The sequence below is a fragment of the Rhinolophus sinicus genome, chromosome 18 (assembly GCF_057876585.1).
Source record: "Rhinolophus sinicus isolate RSI-liver-muscle chromosome 18, RSI-T2T, whole genome shotgun sequence".
NCBI lineage: Eukaryota > Metazoa > Chordata > Mammalia > Chiroptera > Rhinolophidae > Rhinolophus > Rhinolophus sinicus.
Window position 1 is genome coordinate 115,257,611 of NC_142518.1, and position 23,036 is coordinate 115,280,646.

The 23,036-nt window shown below is 45.5% G+C and overlaps 1 protein-coding gene across 6 annotated transcripts in view; it reads left to right on the plus strand.

Moving 5' to 3' along the window:
* KIF4A (kinesin family member 4A) overlaps positions 1-20,839 on the plus strand; it is a 91,711-nt gene extending 70,872 nt beyond the window's left edge. For 4 of the 6 annotated variants that reach the window (XM_074323590.2, XM_019748006.3, XM_074323586.2 and 1 more), the window contains 11 exons: positions 895-1,050; positions 1,174-1,274; positions 7,629-7,758; positions 8,827-8,997; positions 9,321-9,428; positions 10,387-10,464; positions 10,806-10,904; positions 11,392-11,568; positions 18,076-18,192; positions 19,843-19,965; positions 20,184-20,839. In XM_074323590.2, the coding sequence (XP_074179691.1) occupies positions 895-1,050; positions 1,174-1,274; positions 7,629-7,758; positions 8,827-8,997; positions 9,321-9,428; positions 10,387-10,464; positions 10,806-10,904; positions 11,392-11,568; positions 18,076-18,192; positions 19,843-19,965; positions 20,184-20,387 (1,464 nt within the window). In that variant the 3' untranslated portion in view covers positions 20,388-20,839. The remainder of the gene's footprint in view (positions 1-894; positions 1,051-1,173; positions 1,275-7,628; positions 7,759-8,826; positions 8,998-9,320; positions 9,429-10,386; positions 10,465-10,805; positions 10,905-11,391; positions 11,569-18,075; positions 18,193-19,842; positions 19,966-20,183) is intronic. The other 2 variants (XM_074323588.2, XM_074323589.2) reach the window with 2 other exon arrangements.
* The last annotated feature ends 2,197 nt before the right edge of the window (positions 20,840-23,036 follow it).

Here is a 23,036-nt window from a genome sequence, read left to right on the forward strand (position 1 = left end):
CATTGTGGTTAGAGAACATACTGTGTATGACTTGAATCCTTTTGAATTTATTGAGACTTATTATGGCCTAGAATATGGTCAGGCTTGGCAAATGTTCTATGTGTACTTGAGAAGAATGTCTATTGTGCTGCTGTTGGATGGTGTTCTATAAATGTCAACCATGTTGATTTCATTGATTGTGCTGTTCATTTCTACTGTATCCTTGCTGATTTTTACCGACTTGTTCTATCAATTATCGAGAGATGGGTATTGAAATCTCCAGCTTGGAATTATGGATTTGTCTTTTTGTCCTTGTACCTCTATCTGGTTTGCTCCATGTTTTTTGAAGCTTTGTTACCAGAGCCATAAACAATGAGGATTAATTGATCCCTTCCTTCTTATAAAATGATCTTTTTTATCCCTGGTCGTATTTTTTCTGAAATCTATTTTTTCTGCTAATAATGTGGCCCCTCCAACTTTTTCTCAACTAATATCAGCATGGTATATTTTTTTAATCCTTTTAGTATTAACCTATTTGTACCTTTGTTGGATTACTTTTAGCATGGTATGTCTTCATCAAAAATGAAAGTATTCTCAGGCATGGTTACTTTTTTGAAAACGGAATTTAGTTAATTTTGTTTGCTTAAAAATATTCCATTCATCTACTTTAAAGATTAAGAATGGATATCTATTTGTTAAATAGTGCACACAATCAAAATATGCTTCAATTCTATATTATAACTAGATAAGGACAAAGGTTAAGGAGAAAATGAAGAAGGTAAAGACAGGTTATATAGAATTCTCACTTCTAGTTACTTGGGCTCTGGTCCGAGTGAACTGAAGTCTGGAGCTAAATCTAACCCCCAGGCTAGAGGTTCCTCATCCCTAACCCAATGGCACCGATTTCTCTTCTAGAACTGGCTTGGAAATGAAATTGAGGTTATGGTCAGTACTGAGGAAGCCAGGCGCCATCTGAATGACCTTCTTGAAGATAGAAAGATCCTGGCTCAGGATCTGGCTCAACTTAAATTAAAAAGGGAGACTGGGGAGAACCCACCTCCTAAACTTCGGGTAAGTGCCCTTATGGAAATATGTGACCAAATATCAGACTGCAGTACCCAGGAACCCTCACGACTTTGGAGGATGACTTTCCTCATAGCATTTCACCCTCATTCCCACTATTCTTCTTTACAGAGGCGCACATTCTCACTTGCTGAACTGAATGGTCAAGTTTCCGAGTCAGAGGATTCCATTACAAAGCAGATTGAAAGTCTGGAGACTGAAATGGAACTCAGGTAATGGGTCCATCTCTAGGGCATCATGAAAATGTATGCTGGAATCAAAATAGAACCTATCAGTCCAGTGATTCAGAAGCTTTGTGATGGGGAGAAACAAGAAAAAGAGGCTATTTTTGGAAATACACAAGTTAGATACATTTTCTTGTTTAGTCCCTCCCTGTGAGGTATACCGGATGAGGTATGTACCATTCTTCTCACTCTGGCAATGTAAACTTAAGTTCAGAGATCCTAAGGTATACACTAAAGGCTCTATCGAGCTGGGAATTTGGGACCCGCTTCGTCTGCTCCAAAAACCAAGCTCATTATGCTGCGCCATAATTTTTTTTTATTAGTTTCAGGTGTACAAAGCAACGTAATAGACATTTAAACCCCTCATAAAGAGATAACACGCCCGTCGAGCTACTACCCCTCTGACATTGTATATAGCTGTTACAATACCATCGACTATCTTCCCTATGCTGTACTCCACATCCCGTGATTATATACCTATATGTGTAGTTATAGTTGACACTCAATATTATTCTACTTCAGCTTCAGGTGTATAGTGCATTGGTCAGGCATCTACACAGTCTATGTCGTGATCCCCCTGATAAGTCCAGTGCCCATGTGGCACCTTACATGACCTTTACAACATTGTTGATTATATTCCCCCTACTGTATTAATTACCAATTTGTATTTCTTAATGCCTTCACCTTTTTCACCCTGCCTCCAACCCCATTCCCATCTATCACCCTGATAGATCTAGTACCTATCTGGACCATACCTAGTGATTACAATATTATTGACTATATCCCTTATGCTATACCCGACATCCCCATGACTACTGTGTAACAACCAATTTGTACTTCTTAATCCCTTCCCCTTTCACCCATCCTTAACCCCCCTCCCTTCTTAAAGATGTCCCTCGAAGATTCTTTGTAATGCTGGTTTGGTTGTGATGAACTCCTTCAGCTTTTTATTGTATGGGAAGCACCTTATCTGTCCTTCAATTCTAAATGACAGCCTCACTGGGTAGAGCAATCTTGATTGTATGTCGTTGGTTTTCATCACTTGGAATATTTCCTGCCAATCCCTTCTGGCCTGCAAGGTTTCTGCTGAGAAATCAGCTGATAGTTTTATGGTGTCTCCCTTGTAGGTAACTAACTGCTTTTCTCTTGCTGCTTTTAAGATTCTCTCTTTGTATTTGGCCTTTGGCATTTTACTTATCATGTGTCTTGGTGTTGGCCTCTTTGGGTTCATCTTGTTTGGGACGCTCTGTGCTTCCTGGGCTTGTATGTCCATTTCCTTTACCAGGTTAGGGAAGTTTTCTGTCATTATTTCTTCAAATAGGTTTTCAATTCCTTGCTTTCACTCTTCTCCTTCTGGTACCTCTATAATGCAAATGTTGGTACACTTGATGTTGTCACAGAGGCCCATTAAACTCTCCTCAATTTTTTGAATTCTTTTTTTCTTTTTGCTGTTCTGGTTGGGTGTTTTCTGCTACCTTATCTACTGCTACATCACTGGTTGGATCCTCTGCTTCATCTAATCTACTGTTAATTCCCTGTAATATATTCTTCATTTCCATCATTGTATGCTTTATTTCTGACTTGTTCTTTTTTATGGTTTTCATCTCATTTTTATGCTTCCTATGCTCTCCCTGAAATCATTGAGCATTCTTCTAACCAGTGTTTGGAACTCTGTGTCTGACAGATTGCTTATCTCCATTTAACTTCGTCCTTTTTCTGGAGCTTTGTTCTGTTCTTTTATTTGGGACATGTTTCTTTGTCTTCCCATTTTGGTTGCCTCCCTGTGTTTGTTTCTATGTATTAGGTAGCGCTGCTATGTTTTCTGGTTTTAGTAGAGTGGCCTTATGTAGTAGGTGTGCTGTGGGCTTCAGTAGCATAGTCTTTCTGGTCACCTGAGTGACACGCTCCAGGTGTGTCCCTTGTGTGGGTTGTGTGTGCCCTCCTCTTGTAGTTGAGCCTTGGGTGATAACTGCATGTCAGTAGGAGGGACTGACCCTTGGGCTCACTGGTTGTGAGGACTGGCCATGACTACAGTGGAAGAGTTGTTGTGCAGGGGCTGACCCTGTGGAGCAGGATCTGCCTCAGCAGGACTCTGGTGCCTGCCCAATGTACCCTTGGGTGTGTCGTCCTTGGAGGCGGCTGGGTGATGCTCCAGCTCATGTTGAAGCTGGCCACCATGGGCACCAGCCCCAGGACCACCTTGGAAGGAATCTGCTGTAGGTCAAGTTCAGCCACAGCACGTGTCCCACCGTGAGCCACCTGGCAAGAGGCACAAAGAAATCCACAGATGTCTGCTGCCCGTGCTGTGCTTGGAAGCTCCTTGAGAGGCAAAGCCATGAACCAAGGTCGGCTGCCGCTGGTGCCAACTTAGGGCTGCTCAGCCAGAGGTACAGGACACACTCAAGCCGGATGCTGCTTGTCTGGGTTCCGCGAACCTTTGAGAGTCTAGGAAAGTATGCAGCTTGAGTCAAGGCAGGCGGTCTGCATGAAAAAGCCACTGGAAACGGCCTGGGTGTGCCCAAAAGTTGGGCAGGGCCAGGTCTCGAATGTCCAGTGCAAGGCAAATGAACAGCGGAGACCCGAAAATGGCAGCCACCTGTGTTCGCACGTCGGGAGGCAAGAGAGCTCAACAAAGAAACAGTGACCTCCACCAGCTTCCCCGAACAGTAGAAAGCCACCTCTCCAGCCCCCATCCTAAGCCAGACAACTCAGTTCCCCACCATTTATCCCTGCTGCCTTTCCAGCTGCTGCCCCAGTGCTGGAGCTCAGAGTGAGTGATTCTGTTGGTGGGTTAAGTCCGTGCGCGGTCCCTTTCAGAGTAACACCTGTGAGTGCAGCCGCACTCAGTCTCACTCACTCACAATGTCCTCTGGTTTTCACAACCAAAAATTATGGGGACTTCTTCCCCCCCCAGCACTGGAACCCTAGGCTGGGATGGAGCTTGGATCTCTTGCTCCTATAGGGGATGGGGGAGGAACCCCACAGCTGAAATACCACTCCTGATCTTTAATGGTCACACCCGGGTGTGGGACCAGCCTGTTCCGCATCTCTGCCCCTCCTACCAGTCTGTACATGGCTTCTTCTGCACGTCCTTAGTTGTAGGGCTTCAGTTCAGCTTGATTTTAGCCGATTCTCAATAATGGTTGTTTTGTAGATTAGTTGTAATTTTGATGTGGTTGTGAGAGAAGGTAAACACAGCGTTTACCTACTGTGCCATCTTGGTTGTCCTCTGCACCACAATTTTTGATGCAGTATTATCTCTGAAGTGTAGAACTGACCAAAAACAAACTTTAGAGGAACTCAAGAAATGATATCAGAAAAACAACAATGTAGAGGGAGGAGAACCTTGGCGATCATCAGCGAACTGCATTAAATATAACAAATAGGCAGTTATCCTGAGCAGTAAGTGAGATTGGTAATAAAGTATATAACACAGTGCCTGGCATTTTAGAAGCACTCAATGAGTGTTCTTTTCTTTCTGCCTTCCTGGCTGTGAGACCAGAAGTAATGCTACACAGCCTCTCTGATCACTGTTACTCTTTTCTAAGTATCTGAACTCTAAAAGGAACAGAACTTTGACAGAGATTTTAGTGTCTTAATATAATAGAATTTTATTGCCCAGAAGACCTTGGAGGTCATTTAATTTGTTTTTAGCAACACATACCATCTGTTAATCTTTGGATACATCTGTAAGTCCCTTAGCATTTGAGTTTCTGCTTTGTGCTGCACTGGATGCAGTTAGGATATATAGAAACCATGGATGGTGTCACCTTTGCTCTCAAGTGGAAATAGTACAATGTCTTGGAATCATTTGTTAACATTTCGGGAATGTTGTAAACCATTGATAGCTTACAATTGGTTACGGTGAATGTATTTACACCACAGAAACTAGCAAAAGCTACAAATCAGGTCTGGTTTTTTAAGTGCTGGGGCTTAAACATTTACCTACATAGCTCTGTGCATAAGTAAATGATTACTTAAACAGAGGGCAGCTGCCAAGTAGAGGGCAATTACTTGGTGACAGAGGTGAGTTTAATCAAGAGGTTTTTCCTAAATTTTGAAATAGTGAAGGGACATGAATTGTCAGAGAAGACAGGAAAGGGCATATGATAGACAACAACTTCCAAGAAGCTCTCCGTGACTTTTCATCCCTCACTAGCCTTCCTCTTCTCTGAACTCCTTCAGAATGTACAGTATTCAATCATGTGATGCAGGTGATATGTGTTATCTATCTTTATATTTATTAATTGTTTCATATTAATGAGTCTTGTCACTCTAGAAAGATTGTAAGATTGTTGAAGGAAAGGACTGTATATTAGACCAGGGTTCTCAAACTGTGGTCCACAAACCCCTAAGGGTCTCTGAGACCCTTTCAGGGAGTCTGAACAATCAGAACTATTTTCATAATATTAAGACCTTTTTTGCCATGACAGTGCAAAAGCAACAGTGGACAAAACTGCTGGTACCGTAGCTGGAATCAAAGCCGTGCCACCAACCCATACTAGTGGTCACTGCATACTTGAGCAGCACACACTCACTTTTTAAAAAGCCTGTCTTACGTAAGAATGGCTTCGAGGAAGCAGTAAAAACTGATCATTTCCTTATGTCTGGACCCTTGAGCTCAGCGCTCCTGAGTATTCTGTGTGACGGACCATGGAGAACACATAAAGCACTTGAGCTGCATGCGGAAGTCTGGCAGTTGTCTCGGGGGGAAGCGTGTGTGTGGTTGTTTGGGGGGAACCCAGCCAGCCTTTGTTTGCGTGCGTGCAGCATCCTTTCTGCTTGAAAGAACAATGGACACACAGGCTCCGGTTATTCAGACCTGGGTACCTGGCAGACATGTTCTCAGAAATGAACCGAGGGAGCCTGTCGCTTCGAGGAAGACAACTGACAGTGTTTGTCACCGAAGGAAAATGGGAACTTTCAAGTGAAAATCAGAATTTCAGAAAATGTATCTCCGCCAACATGGGCTTGACAGTTTTTCTTAACTTTTCTGACGAGACCAGTAGTGGTAGTAACAATTGTACTGTTCTGTATTGTATAGTGAAATGTGTTAACATTTGGAGGCTCTGCATGTGTCAGTGTTGTCCAAGTGACATGTGACAGAATCGTGTATGGGTAAAAGATCCATTCCGATTGCAAGATAGACCAACAGAGTTTAATGTAAGAGAATAAGAAAAGTGTATTAATAATGGTTTCCGGTTCCACGTTTCAACTCGCTCTTAAGGAGCTGTCACTTGTTGGGGCGGGTGTAGTCTCCAAGAAGAATAGCCACAGTTATCTGAAAAGGTATTAAGATGCTCCTCCCTTGTCCAGCTTCTTGTCCATGGGAGGCCAGATTGTCTTCATTCACATCCCCCAGAACATGTCACAAAAGACTGAATGCAGAGGGATGTGTGACAATCCAGCTGTCTTCTACCAAGCCAAATATTACAGAGCTTTGTAAAAAAAGGAAAACAATCCCTCTCTTCTCACTAAATTAGTATTTTATTTATTTTGGAAAATGTTATTTTTCATAAACTATGTTAATGTATAGTGGATTATTGTTGTTTTAAGTGAATCACTTAATATTTTTTCTCAGTTTTACTTCCTAATACGTGAATATCTATAGGTATAACATACATATGAACAGACTTTCTTAGAGGTCCTCAATAATTTTGAAGAGTGTAAAGGGGTCCTGAGACCTACAACTTTGAGAACTGCAATGTTAGATTATTCTCATACCCATCTTCTTTATAATACCTTACATAGCACTGCGTCACGTAGTAAGTTCGAGAAGGAAGCTGTTAATGAAACTGAAATGTGTAGACCTTGGTCTCAGGCCATACTTGATTGTAAGGTATCTGGAAGCTATAACTAGGGTTAAGGTATCTAGTCTTATTAGAACCTTCTCAGTCTTGTGGCAGGCACTTCAAGGTAACCTCTCACCACACCGGCCATAGGTGTCGATTTGGTATTCGATTCCAGCAAAGGATGTCTACCTGTTTGTTCTTTGGAGATTTTTTTCCCTTCCAAGATCCAACCTGAATCTTGTCCTTGCATAGGTGAGCCACCACATCACAATCTGAGCTTCCGTGGCCTCAAGACGAAGTCACTTTACAGTCCATGCACTACAGCATAAGCCTTACTAAAACAAATCTTTGCAGGTGCCAGTGTATGATCCCTTTATTTCAAGCAGGATTTATTAATGTGAAACCATTTGGATAGTCTTTGGAGTCCCTTTGTAACAGGATTTGAGACAGTACATCCACCAGCTGCTGAGCACACATCCTAAGCAGATGACCAAATCATTATTTAAATGGTATCTAACGGATACCTCTTTCCTTCTTTCTCTCCCTGCAGGAGCGCTCAGATTGCTGACTTACAGCAGAAGCTGCTCGATGCAGAAAGTGAAGACAGGCCAAAACAGCGTTGGGAGAATATCGCCACCATTCTGGAAGCCAAGTGCGCCCTGAAATATTTAATTGGAGAGGTAAATATCGCTTTTCCTCCCAGCAATTAGGGGTCTGGATCGGTAGGTTGAAATAAGATGTTAGCCTGGAGTATGGTCCATGTTATTGCCACCTTTCATGGTGTGGAAGCACAATGGCACTATTAGAGAAATAGTTTTACCGGGAAAAGTTGCTGTGAGCCAGTAAGTGCCGTCACTTAAGAAAACATGGCATGACTTGCAAATTGATCCCTGTCGTGCCTGCCATAGAGCAAGTGCTCCATAAACATTTGCCACTAGTGAAGCCAAAGCTGTTGTACAGCACACTTGGTAAAGCACCTCTGAGTTGTATATTCAAAAGTTTCACACAACCCAGGAAAGAGAAAACCTAAGATTCATCTTAAGGAATATCTGTCTTTACTGACCTTAAGATAATCTATTATCTTACGTTGTCACAAGAGGAATTAAATTTGATCCTGTGGTGATTGAGGCGTTTTCACTTGAGACAAGCATACACACTCCAACTGTGCAAGTCTGAGCAATGCTATCCTTTCTGCATTTTGTGTTGGCTTAGCACATTTGTCGTCCTAAAGAAATCCTGATTAGTCTTGTGAGCACGGGTGTTTGTGACGTTCACCATCTGGGCTAGTAGAGAATATAAAACTAGGCCAGCATGAGATATCAATCTAGCCTACAGTCTCGGCTAACGTGTCTATGAGTTTCGATGCGTGAACACAGACATTTGGCCAGAAGGGTGTGTCGTATGGATTTCTCTTTAGAATGAAGGAAGAACTTCTTAAGTACCAGAATTTGGAGTTGTCTGATACAGTTTGTGTTCAGTTTATTCTTGACTTGAGTCAGAGCGAGAGATGAAGTGACCTCACTGGTGACCTCTAGGTTGAAGTTAGCTATCTCAGCAGAAATATGGGCCGTTGGCCTGGGTGGTGGTGTTATAATTAGTGGTGGAATCCATGTGACATGCCAAAATAAGAATGGTCTTGGATGTGGAGGATCTTTTCTCAGTGCATTTCAAGAAAGCTGACATTTGCCTGCCTGATGAGTGGGGAAGGTGAACATTCTCCAAGTAAACCGATCTTTTATCCCTTCCAGCTGGTCTCCTCCAAAATACAGGTCAGCAAGCTTGAAAGCATCCTGAAACAGAACAAGGCCAGTTGCACTGACTTACAGAAGATGCTCTTTGAGGAAAGAAATCACTTCGCTGAAAGAGAGACAGAGTTCCAGGCAGAGCTGGTCAGAGTAGAGCAGCAGCACCAGGAGAAGGTAAACTGAGGAATAAATTGTCACTGCTTTTTGTTGTTAGTTTAAAAAGTAGTGGGGGTCTGAACTTGCGGTCAGAACACCATGTTGTCTTTGCCAATTTGGCAAATAAGAAACGTGAGACAGAGAGAAATGACTTGTGTAAGTTGACACATCCCAGTGACACCGGCATTAAACCTCCATATTTAATACCAAGATAATGTGCCGTGAGAGCAAAGAGAACAGTTTACTGCTGCATCACAGAGCAGTCACATGGGCCCCTGCTTGGACAACGCCACAGTTCCTTTCTCTTACTCCTTCGGTCCCCTTGGGTTGTGTCTCTTCAGGTGCTGTACCTTCTCAGCCAGCTGCAGCAAAGCCAAATGGCAGAGAAGCAGCTGGAGGAGTCAGTCAGTGAAAAGGAACAACAGCTGTGGAGCACACTGAAATGTCAGGTAAGATGGGACGACATTTTCTAGAGATGGCTTCCACAGGCCTGACCAGAGTCCTATCCCGCTAACACCATTGTACTTGCAGCTGTCCTGAGCTGCTGAAAAGAGGTTGAGAGTGGTAAACGTTGCTGCTTTTTGGCCCTAGTTGATCAAGTTAGGGCTATTTAGAATGTCGCCCCCCCATAGAATCACCTGCTTTTTGGTACAGAAGTGACAGCACATACTCCATACCAGTCTTTGAGGCCTCCTGTTTTTTTTGCCTTGACCCTGAGCTCTAAACAGTTGAGAAAATTAAATCATGCAGTAGATTGCTAGGGGCATTCAGCTATCTCTTCCTGCGCCTGTTCTTCTGAGCTAAGAACTGACATGTTTGTAAACTGCCTGGGGTCTGAATTTCTTCCCAACACTGGGGACACCACGCCCTTTCGTAGCATGTTGGGGCACTGTTTTATCCAACTTAGAATCTTTTTCCTGAACTACCGGTCTCTATGGTTTTCTTGGTCCCTCCCATGGAAGTAGAACCAAACTACTTAAGGTCGTATACATGGATCTGTGCTAAGTGCCAGGAAGCTTAATCGGCCTTATTATTAGAGTAGCAAATAAACTGCCTGATCTGTGTTAACAATGGTGAACAGGGAAGCAGCGCTGTCCATGTGGGTTTTCTAATCTGCATCCTGGTGTGAATAAGGGATGTGAGGTGAGGCTAGAGAACGGAAAAGAGTAAGGAACGGTTTCTACGAGTGCAGTCAGGGCTGCTTGTGAGCGTTGGGATGGAAGTGGCATTTGGGACACCTAAGAACTGGTAGCAATCGCATTTTTTCCGGGTGCCAATGCCTGCTGTGCAAAAACCATCTGCTGCCATCAGCTTGGCAGCAGTATGTTTTCATCTATGTGAGTTGTTTGGTAACCCACATGCAATGCCCAAAATTATCCCACCTATCACTGCACTCTCTGGAAATAGGATGAAGAACTTGAGAAGATGCGAGAAATGTGCGCACAAAATCAGCAGCTTCTCCAAGAAAATGAAATCATCAAGCAGGTAAGGCATCTTTCCACCCACCAAACGAGACCCCGTTGCAGCTGAGGCCAGTTCTTGGAAGTGACCCTGAGTGTGAACTTGACTCTATCGTATTGATAAAGTCCCGATTGAATTTCCATGTGACATGCTCACGTGCATTTCAAAATGGTATAAACACACATGTTTTAATTTGCTCTTTTCTGAATCTAATACTGATCTGGTAAAGCGGGAATCCTGCAACCGACTTCCACCATCACCCCACCCTGCTTAAGTGTGGTTTAAAAGGAAGCTGGCTCGAGAATCTTTATGTTTCAGCCGTGAGCACTCTCGGAAGCTGCCCTTTGTCTCTTCTTTTCAAATAGAAACTGACTCTTCTCCAAGTAGCCAGCAAACAGAACCCTGCTCTTCCTAAGGATATTCTTCGTTCTCCAGACTCTTCTTTTGAATATATCCCACCTAAGGTAAACTGCTCAGTGCCTGCGATTCTTCCGCATAGCCAAACTTTGGAATGGGGGTGCTAAAATCGCCTTTTAGAAGAGGTTGAGAGGGAAAACCCATATTCGAGCATCTCGCTAAAGCTCTAGCACAGTCTTGAGGAAAGTAAGCCGTATGCCTCCCTGGAAGGCTGCCTCTGGGCCGTGTACAGGATTATGTAACACAGCTGAGGAGGGAAGCAGAATGCAAGAGCCGTGTTCAGCTGTCCGTCCAAAGACACTTATCTCTTCATGCGTGAGCCCCTCCTTGCTCAGACTGCTCACCCTGTTCCCCTTCAGTGTCTAGCCCTTCAAAGACTCTACAAGGCCAAAGGCCAAAGCCAAGTGGGCTGTATCTGAGGGAGGCTGAAATCTTGCCTCTGGGGGTGTGGCTGGCAACAGCGACTGGGAAGTTCTGATCCACGTGTTAGTTTTTAATTTTTAGTAAATAACTATTCCAAACGTTTGTTCTTAGCCCAGACCTTCCCGTTTTAAAGAGAAGTTTTCGGATCAAAGCATGGACATCGAGGACTTAAAATATTGTTTAGAGCATTCTGTGAACGAGCCTGAGGACAGCGATGGTGACGACGGGGAGGATGAGGAATGGAAGCCAACAAAATTAATCAAGGTGTCCAAGAAGAACATCCAAGGGGTAGGAGGCAGCTCTCATCTCTGTCAGGGGTTCTAGTCATTGGTCTTCACCGCCACGCCCTGTTCCCGAGCCCCTACGTCCCAGTGAAGGGCACTGGCTCCACGGAAGGGCCAGCTCGGTACAGAATCCGGGGCTACTAGAAAGGGCTGCCTGAGTGCACAGGGAGGCTCTCTTCATGTTCGCAGGCCTTTCCCAATCAGAACAGGAAGCATAGTGTTCTATGCCATTTCTTGAGGCTGGTTCCACATAACAATCCTTTACATTTTTATAGCACTTTACAGTTTATAAACCATGTTCATATGTGTTATCTCTTTTCATTGTCACAAAAAATCCAGTGGGGTATTTGTTATTTGCATTTTATAGGTGGATCTGAGACCAACGGGAGGGAAATGACCTTGCCCGAGGTCATATAACCAAGTGACAGTATTTGAAATCAAATATTGTGACTCCAAGTCCAGTTTGTTTCTAGCCCTTCACGGTCATATCAGTAAAAAGTACAGACCAGAAGCTGAGCGGGAACTTTATCTTCCTTGCCTAATACTGGGATTTTGCTCACTAGGCTACGGGGCGATGAGAATTCGAGAAAAGGCTACTAATTCAGATCTAACACACCAAGTGAAGGCTGGTCAGAACAGTCTTTGAGACATGCTTTATTTATTTACACGATGATAGTCCTGCATAATTATCAAATTCCATGTTTTATGTTGAAACATTAACTTCACTACTACCCCACTGTGCCCTGCAGCCACATTCTGCTCAGAGAGCAGTTCACAAGTGATCCTAGCTGGCTTCCTGGAAGGTTACTTGATTTCCTCAGCTGATGTTGCACCAAACGGGGAATTGAGCTGTAGACAACCACAACACCAGAGAGACACCAGTCATCAGAAGTAGACAGTCACCTGGCATTCAGTCGTTTGCATAGTGTCATCAGGAAGGCAGCGTATCCTGTGCTCTTAGTGGGACATGGAGCTCGTCCTTAGCCTTGGTGACCTTATAATCTAATGGGGAAACAAGGCGAAGAAATTGAAGGCCACCACAGGACCTCAGCATCCTCATCTCAGGACGGTGCGCTGAGGGCTTCTTACGAGCCAGTCCAAGGAGGTAGTGTTTGGGAAAATGCCAAGAGAGAAATGACTATTGCTCCATTATAAGATGAAAGGGGAGTACATCTTGGGAGCAACTGGGAGACCAGGAGTTGGTAGTAATAGTAGCAGCGGGACGGAGGGTTAGGACATTTACAGGAAACGGGGCAGAACATGTGTGGTTTTCGATCACTTCCTCCACAAACATTCATGGACTGTGCTGGAATTGGAGAGCTTGAGCTCAATGCAGCTGAAAAGGTCAGCTAAACAATGGGAAACAGTTCAAAAGTCCACGCGAAAGCACATGGGAGACGGCCTGAAACCCTGGGGGAGGAGTTTCCGAATGGGAAGCAAATATAGCTATCCTCGTCCTCGCGGAAAGTTTATTACACGTGATATAGCGCTGTGGCCCTAAGCCTAAAAAGGAATTATATATGTAAAACAAAATTGTGAGTAAATAACATTTGCTGTCGATGACACATCCTAGGTCTAAAGCAGTGAGAGATTATTCTTTTCCAGGCTTTTCCCCTGATTTTATAACTTGAGAAGAGAACATAACTGGGCTTGAAGGGGATCAAGCTGGCATACAATGTAGAACCCCCCTTTGGACGAGCTCACAGTACTGTGTACGTGGGTACCATACCTGCCCTTTGCTCAGACAGCTCATAGACCTGTTCACTGTAGAACTTGGTGTCTGTGTGAAGGCCATCCTGGTGTTTGCACCCAGCTGAAGGGGGTTGGTGTGATCACTACGTGACAGCACAGGAGACTGCAGCAGCACCAAAATGAGGACTTGTCCAAAGCTAATGCTGAAAAAGTTGGCTTCGTCACTCAGCCATGTTCCCTATGTGTACCAAGGAGATACTGAGGGACAGGCCGTGTGGTGTCGTTTAAAAACATGATAGCATAGAAGCCAGGTGGACATAGGTTCTGATCTGGAGTTTGCCACAGATGAGTTGGATGACCTTAAGCAAGTCACTTAATCGCCCTGGGCCTCAGATTCCTTATCTGTGTAATGAAGGGATTAGACTGGAACAGATGTACAAGGTCCCTTCCAGCACTAATATCCTGAGTCAAAGTAGCAGCCAAAGTGGTAGAAATGGTTTCATTTTTGTTGTTTTTAACAAATGACTTTTAATAATACTACCTTTACACAGTGTCGTATGGTATCTGAGAAGTTCAAAGAAGGAATGTATGCAGGCGTACCTTGTGACAGATAAAATGTCATACAGGTATTATTACTAAAGTATTTTACAGATACTCTCATTTGTCCCCTTTGGCAGAAAGAAAAAGGGAGCAGGTATTCCTGTCTCTACCTTAGTGATGAAAGAATGGAAATTAACTTGGATGAGGTGACTTGTCCAAGGTCATGCCAAGTATGGAATATTGGACTAGGGCCAAAGTCTTCTAATTCCTAGCCTGGTATTCTTTGTTAAAATTTTTACTGGATCTTATCATTCTGAGATACAAAATAACACTGAAATCAGTGCTGGAAGAATTGCACACTGTAAAGCCACACTTCTCGACCCTGGCTGCTTATTAGAATCCCCATGGGAGCTTTTAAATACAGGGAACCTGGGACCCCACCCCAGATATGCTGATTTAATTGGTCTGAGGTGGGACCTGGCCTTTCTGAAAAGCTCCCCAAAAACTTCTTATATGAAATTAGGGTTGAAAGCCACTGGCTTAAAGGAGCCCCAGAGGTCTTTCAGCTCTACTCCCCACTCTATATAATAAAGAGCCCCTCTCTTACAGTGCTGCTTGACTGTGGTGTTGGAACACGCTGGTGGGTTGCCCACAGTTGTGATACACACACGTGCATGCACGCACGCATGCACTCATCTATATTTGAGGTTGTGTCTGTGGCAAGGTCATGCTCCCTCTCTTACCTTCTGATCTGTGCCCTGGTGTGACAGAACAGGATGAAGTTAATAGCCAGTACACATGGCATTCATATGAGCACATCTGTCATGTGTGTCATGACTGTTCTGTCATGCCAGGTGTTTGTCCAGCCCCTGATTGCTTGAAAACTTCTCGTAGGGGGCGTCTCACAGGGCAGCCCACTGTATTCCATAACCTTTAGAAAGTTGTTCCTTGTTGAGCTAAAGTATGCTGTCCAATGGGCCTGGGCTGTGTAAAAGTCTACGTGTTTTCCCTTATGGCAGCCTTTCAGATACCACTTTCATACTGTTATCCCTTTGGATAAAATGGAGACACACAGACAGGGTAACAGTGTTTTTGAGGCATATAGATGAATTTACAAATGGTCAGAGGACCATACCCAGCCTACAGCAATCAAAGGATTGGTGTCATCCTGGTGAGATCTCTCTGGGACACATGATAGAAATCTGTCCTTTACCCTGTTCATTCAAACAAGCAAAGATTTTGTTTTATTTTAATATCCCATGTTGGAAAGTATGACTAAGAAGGGCATTCCTGTCTATTGCTATTAGGAATGTAAATTTGGTAGACCTTTCTGTAAGGCAATGAAAAGATGTATCAGAAGCCTTAAAAATGATCCTGACTTTTGGCCCAGTAATTATACACATAAGAATTTATACTAAGGAAATAGTCATTGGTATATAAACATATTTATTCACTCAACACATCTGTTTTGAGCACCTAACGATGTATCAGACACTGTTTCTAGGTGCTGAGACTGAACAAACAAGACAGCTAAGATCCTTGGCCTCGTGAAACAGAAGGCATTTTTGTGGAGACACAGAGTAACCAGAAAAACAAAATACTTTTAGATGGTGGACAGAGATAAACAGAAAATAGAGTGAAGTCGTGGAGAAGGATAGGGTTGGAGAAGAGCATTAGAAGAGTGCTTGGATGTGGTCTCTCTGCAGAAGAGAGATTTAAGCTGACATCTAAATAAAGTGATGGAGCAAGTCAGGAAAAGAATCAGGAAGAACATCACAGGAAAAGGCAACAGAAAATGCAGCTGCTGGAAAGGCCAGTGTGGCTGGAGTGTGTTGAGAAGAGGGTGAGAGTAGTACAAGGTCAGTTCAGAGGGGTTCTCGGGGGCCGGATCATGGAGGGTCTGGTCAGTCATGGTAAGATTGGGTTGTATTTATGGCCCAGAGTGTGCGCGGTGCTGTGATTTATAATAGCAAACATTTTCTTTCAAAACAGTGTCAATATGTAACACAGGGACTTGACATTTCCACACAATGAAATACTATGTACAACTATTAAATATTAAAAAATCATGGTTTTGGTTCTCAAGTTTTATGAAGTGATACATATATATATATTATTCTCATAATCAGAAAGAAAGATGCTATTATGGGTTATTTTACCTTCATAACTACAGAAAGTGATGATGGTTGTCATTAAAGAGACGTAAGGGCTTGAATTTAAACTATAAATTCAGTATGAATCCCCAAAGATATGACAAGGAGAAAAACTACCGTGATTTTATGCCTCGTTAATAAGACTTAGGTTCATAACAAAGGAGGTGTTTGTATCAGTCTACTTCACAACCGTCACACGACCTCTAGAAAGTTATGCGCGTTTCTGGACGTCACAATGAAGATGAACTTGACAAATTAGTGCCAAGATGGTGAGGACTCTTGGAAAGCATGCCACGTGCTGAATTATTAAGGGAGCCAGGTACATTCCACTTCGAGAGGATTTGGACAGAGGGGGCCGGGGATGGAAAAATTATGCTCAGGGTTTGAACAACTACGCTGTGAAAGTGGGGTGAACTGGTTCCGTGTCATTCCAGATAGCCACATTGTTTCCTGTGCTCCGAAGTTACATAGAGACCATTATCATCTCAAGATAAATAGAGCTTGGGATCATTAGACCAGGGATATGAGAGGTGACTCATACATGACCTGTGGCGTTAGATGGTCACTGAAGCCTCTTCTGACTAACCCAGCATTCTGTGAGCTCTGCCACCTGTTTGTTCCAAGCGAAACTATCCCACGCCCTTCCACCATTTCTCTTACAACACCACTTCCTATAATGCTCATCACTGGTCTCTTTTTTGCCTAATGTCCTCTTTGTAAAACACACACACAGTGAACTCCAGTGTGTCCACAGGAGACATGCTTAGTGATTCAATGGGTTTCATGCACACAGAGACTCCTACCAGGGCCCGGCACATGTGACTGTCAGCTACGAGTATTGGGTCGTGTTGGTAAGTGAAACCTGGTGCTGAAGGGTGTGGCTACAGAGCGGCCTGTTCCTAGAGTGAAAATGATGTGTTCACATTCAGCAGACGCCATGTGTGTGAAGTCGGGAAGCATGTAAGACAATGCCTTGTATTTCTTGATGGAAATGCATACGTGGTAAAAGGCATGCACAGGAACAATAAACACCTCCTGCAAGAGACTTTGCCCCTGGGAGGGCGGGAGGCAGGCCAATGAGATCAGGCAAAGGTAGACAGCAGGCCTCGGTTATATATGTACTGATTTACTTGTTAAGGGAGGGCTGGGGACACAAATGGACTTTTCATTGTCAGTGCTTTGATATGCCTGAAAAAAAAAATGATGGTGCCCTGTAGTAGACTACATTATTTAAAACAGGGTCTGGCAGTTGCTCCCCATGATTCCTGAACTCCAAACTTCTGCCTGAGTGCATTTGCTTTTGGACAGCCATTCACACTGTGGACTCTTGGAACTTGATGACACCTCAAACCCCTAGGCCGTTTTTGCACAAACTACTTTTAAGCCAGGTGTTCCCCACATATTATATTATAAGGCTGACTTGGGAGGGACCTAAATGCCAGACTTATGTTTATCCCTGTTATAACTTTTCTTTTACTTTCAGCACAGAATTCCCACCTGTCAAAATATTTTTGATTTGTGATTCTGATCTTACCTATTCATCACCCTTCCAGTTTTGTGTTGTTGTCACAGCAGATTAATATGCCTACCTTGTAGACCAGTTATGAGATTCAAATAAGATTTTGTGTTCGTGTGCGCTATGAAAGTACTCTGAAAACTGTAAAGTGCTATACAAGTGTAAATGATTTTAGTTCCCATCATCAGTGGCTTCTTAAAATGCTGAGTGAGTAAAGTGCTGGGGACAAAGCTAGAGCTAAGGATGTGGAGCGACGGTGCTCAGTCCTTAAATATTCCTAACTGCACTGCCATCCCGCTCCCAGGCCTTCACTTTGTCCATGGACTCCTCAGGACAGTCCTGTCAGCGGCCCTGCCTTGGTATGGCATCCCTCTGATGTGTCTTTCAAGTATACCGTCAGCAAGTGGATTTGTCTGGCTTGACTTGTTCCTAGTAAACCTGTGGTGGTTTGTGTTGATCACTGTTTGACTTAAGAGGAGACGATGAGGAGGTAGAAGTTTGGTACAGTTGCCTCCATGTTTTGAGCAAGGTGTGCAAGTGAAGGGAAATCCCTTCCAACTCGTCTTCTGGCCCTTTCAGTAATGTGTCTTTTCACTAACCTGTTTGGCAGTGTTCCTGTAAGGGCTGGTGTGGGAACAAGCAGTGTGGATGCCGGAGACAGAAGTCCAACTGCGGCGTGGACTGCAGCTGTGATCCCAGCAAGTGTAGGAACCGTCCACAATGCAAGGTAGGATGGGCGCTGTGGCCCTCACCATCCCTTCACACCTCCCACCCTGTTCTCCTCCCTTCCATCCTGAAACCTGCGATCTCCTGCACAGCTCATCCTGCCCTTCTTCCCTCTGCGACCAGAACAAGACACGTTTCACTTCTCAGCCCTTCTTCCTCCCTCCTAGCCTGTCCACACACCCGTTCAGAACACAGCCCCTCCCAGGAGAGTCTCAGCCCTGGCTCTGAAGTTTCTGTACGGAACAACGAACAGGAAAGCAGGCAGGATCAGGCTAGTCCAGAGGCTTGGCTGGAACTGTAAGGGCCACGTGCTGAGCCGGCAGCTTCCGTAAGGAGGTTAACCTTTCCGACCTCTTGAGACGCTAGTTCAGGGGTGTCCAAACTGCGGCCCGCGGGCCAACTGCAGCCCGCAATCCATTGTTAATTGGCCCGCAGCAAATTCCAAAAATATATTTAGTTTACTTAAACCAGGTGAGGCAATACGTACTTCACCTCGAGTGAGTGGCCCAGCTGTTTGTGTATTTTACCGCATATGGCCCTTGGTGAAAAACGTTGAAAAAAGTTTGGACACCCCTGCCCTAGTTTCTTAGCCCCTCTCCATGGGCACGGGAACGGGGTCTTCCTAATAGTTCCTGTGGCGAGCCAACTGAACTGTCGCTGTCCCCTTATCGTGCTCCCAGGATTAGCGCAGGGCAGTACCAAGCTCGTCAGGTCCACGTGCCTGCCTTATATCTACCTGTGGCCATGGCGAAAGGGTGTTCCTAGCGCTCTCTGTGCTAAACACTCATTTTAGCCAGCCTCACCTGATGCTCATTCATCACGCATGTCCGGAAACAGCTACATGTGAGCACTACTAAAAAGACTTGTAAGGTAGGTAGTCATCAGGGGACTAAAATGACAAACTGGAGGTTAGGCTAAGAATTGTAGAAGTAGCAGGAACCTTTGGAGTCTATTCCTGTGGGTTTTTTCCATGTGGATCCTGCAGTCCCATGGCAGCTCCATGGAAATGCCTCCAAGCAGAGGTACATGGCCTGACTCAGTCTGCCCCCTCCCCTCATCAGCCAAAGCAGCTTGCTCTTTTCTTGTTTACATATTGGGCTTCCTCCTAGGATTTCAGTTGTAAAAACCAGTGATCTAAGTCCAGTGCTTCCACTTTACTGAGAAGGAGAGTAAGGCCCAGAGGTAAACTTAAGTGACTCACCTGATATTACACAGCTAAGATTAGACCTCAGGCTTCCTGACTCTTAATCTAGTTCTGTTTCCATGACAACAGGTTATCATTCTAATCCAAACTCTGCCAGGAGTCACCTTGTTACCTAAGTAACTTCTCTTTCTTGGCCTCCATTTTCTTCTAATGTAGACAACATCCTGTAGAGGTGCTAAAAAGGGCATTGCAGATTACAGAGGGGAGACAGTCAATCAAAGGAATGACCACGGCTGGGTCATGTGTAAAGCTTGCCTCGTCATGTGTCCTGTGCCACTATCCTGCATAGTCCTTTGCCTTCAGAAGCTGCCGTCAAGCACTGTGACCCCACCCCCACCCCCGCCAAGTAGTGTGTCCCTAAGATTTGCTTCGACTGGCCATAGGGAGCAGACTGATGCTGTAGCCCTGGGAACTGAACTTCTAACACCCTGTCTGCTTGCTTCTCAGGATAGCTTGGGCACTGTTGAGCGGACCCAGGATTCTGAAGGCTCCTTCCAGCTGGAGGACCCCACAGAGGTGACCCCAGGACTGAGCTTCTTCAACCCTGTCAGTGCCACTCCCAACAGCAAGGTGGGCGGGTTGAAAGGGTGGCATTTCCAACTATTTTAGCATCCATGTCTGCGTCAGCTCTGACAGAGAGCGGGCAGAGGAGGGGATGGGGGAAAGGCCCAGTCTGCTTGTTGGGAACTAGCAGAGGGCACAGGGGGTGCCTCATACTACAGGGAGCATGCCACGCATTCGTAGGGGCCCTTCCTGAGATCAGTCCTACCTGCCTCTTTCCTTCCTAGATCCTCAGAGACATGTGTGACGTGGAGCACATTCTGTCAAATCAGACCGCTCTGGATGCCTCCTCCCTTGGCCTCTCCAAGTTGAAATACGTTGCGACAGAATCTCAAGAAAATAAAGCTCCAGGGAAGAAAAAGAAACGCACTCTGGCCAGCAATATGAGCTTCTTCTCTGGCTGCTCCCCTATTGAAGAGGAGGCCCACTGAGCTTGGACTCATCGTCTCCCCCAGTCTGGCTGGGAACGGGCTTTCAGGTTGCACCCAGAAGGGGTTTCTGAATGACTCCTCTAGATTTCGGGTTTCTTTCTTGCTGTTGAAAAAAGGCACAGCACGTTTCTGAAAGGAAAGGAAACTGTGTTGGATGTTACCCTCAGTCTCAAGCCCCAGACTACTACTCTCTCTTCTCCAGAAGGGTGCTAAGCTACCTGCCGAAGAGAGAAGCAACTGAACTTCCTGCTGGCTCATCCGGAAGCAATCCCTTACCTTCTAGTTCTTTCTGATCCAAGTGCACTTAAGGCTGTCTCCCAGTGTGGGTGAGACCGGGGTGTGTTGTGTCTATGCTGTCTCCACGTAGTGGCAGAGCCTAGCTTAGAAAATGGAATCTTTTAAAATGATGGTGTTAAGTAAATAAATGAATAAAGTTTAGTCCATCTACTGTTTGGAAAGATCCTTCTGTGCTTGGGGGAGAAACACAACCTCAGCCTCACTGCCTTGTAATGGGCCTCTTCCCCCAAAGGGAGCGTGGGGCGCCAAGTCCTGTCCTGTGTTGCTCTCCTACCTTAGGAAAGTGGAGTAACACTAGCAAGGCCAGCAGCCCTGTGTGCAGCCCTGGGAGGAAAGGGCCGGATTTGCTGAGCACTTGCACGCACCTGCCACACTTACTTGCTCCTCACAAAAGCTCCAGGTGCATAGGTGCCCTTATTTTCCAGATCAGGAAACTGATATGGAAAGAAGTTAAGTAACTTAGCTCAGGTCACAAAGTCAGTGAGGAGTAGAGCTAGGACTTGAAGCCAGGTCTTACACCAAAGCTGGCCTAGTGGTGCCACAGCAGTGGCCGTCCTGTCATGCACCGCTGCCTGGAGCAGAGGGCCCAGGCTTACTGTGCACCTGAGTTCTCACACGGGGCCAGGCCCTGGAACACCAAACAGTTTGCCGGGTGGCCGTGCAGCCTTCCAAGGACTTTGCAAGCCCTATACCTCCTGTGCATACGTTCTCAATGCCAGCCCCCCTTAACAAAGCTCTCAGAGCATCCCCAGAACTCGACACATGAAAGCCAAGGCTCCTCCAGAATCCACAGAGCCACGCAAAGGAACCTGAGGGACAGCCTGCCCAGAAGGCGGGCTGCAGGAGGAGGAGGTACCTCCCGCCCCTCTCTGGCCTCCCGCCAGGAAGCCCTGCTTCTCTGCATTTTAATGCCTAGGGAGCAAGGGAGCCTCTGCCAAGTAGAGCCCCTGGATACAATGGGAAGGCAGAGAGGAGGGGGGCTGTCTCTTGGCAGAAGAGAGCCAGTCTTCCTTCTCTCTGGTCCAAACCCAGTGCGTGTGGGGGAGGGGTAAACGAGCTTATCCCCAGAGAAGGCCTCCTTTCCCACCAACACTGCGCTAGCCCCCAGGCTTGGGGGCTTTGAGCCACCGCATCATGGCTAAAAGGCAGAGAGGGAAGGTCCGTCAAGGCAGCCCCCAGCCCCCATCCCACCCAGAGCCCCGTGCAGCCAGCCCTTATGTGCTGATGGGGCGTAACAGCATCTTTTTTATGCTGCGGACAGAAGGGGCCACGTACCAAACCTGACAAGCTCAGGGGAGACCTGTATGATGGGTCCTACAAACTCACAGACCAAAAGTAACCACAGAGTGGTCTGAACATAAAAATTCCTAACTGAAGCGGGTCATGGTGGGTAGTCATGGCAGGTAGTCACGTCCCAGGCCTGTAGCTTCCTTGACAAAGGTCAATGTTTACCTTACTTGAGCCTATCTGTTGTCTCTGCATCTAAGATAACATACCTTTGAAAGGTCAGGGTAATCTTCTTTTCCAGACCCCTCAGGGCACAACCCACCTCACCAGATCATGAGACCACGTTATCTCGTCCCCCACATACCATCTCTGTGCGCTGTAAATGTTAACTCCTGTCCCCACCCATGTGACAGAGGTATGTCTCTCCCTGTTACTTCTTACCCAATCCCAGACATTTCCCCGCTTTGCTTTCTCCCACCCCCTTAACCTCCCACCAATGGATTGTGTGTAACTCTCCTTATGTCTCCTCCTTTGATGCTAATGTATAAAAGAAGCTGCAAAACTGCCATTTTCTGCAACATTTTCTCAGTCACTTGAGATTTTGCTTCCTGGCAATTGTCGTCAGTTTGGCTCAAATAAAGTGAAAATTCTGTACAGGTCTGGACATTTCTTACAACGACAATGTGTTCATCTTCCAAAAGCCTGTGACCCTAACTCTCTACCATCTTCAAATCATTCTTGGAAGGAGACTTTAGATGCCTTGGAGACAAGGCACAGGAATGACATAAGTCTCAGCTCATCCTGACCAAGCATCTCCTGTCGGGGCTGATGGGGGGCAAAGGAGTGGGATGCTAGTGTCACCCAAGATCCACAAGGCCCATGGGGACCCCTGGCCCAGAAACAGGGCGACCTGCTGCCTGGAGTACAGGAAGTAGCTCACAGCTCTGGCCAGCACACCTTGCAGAAGTGGAAGTGCATCCAAGAGGGCAGGGAGGCTGCTGGAGCCAGGCTGTCCTCCCAGCAAGCCTGAGGCACGGTGCTAGACTCTGTCACACACACCCTTTCCCAGGGGGCTGGCTGGGCCCCTCTTCTCACTGCCAAGTTGCAAAGTTGTGTAATCGCCTC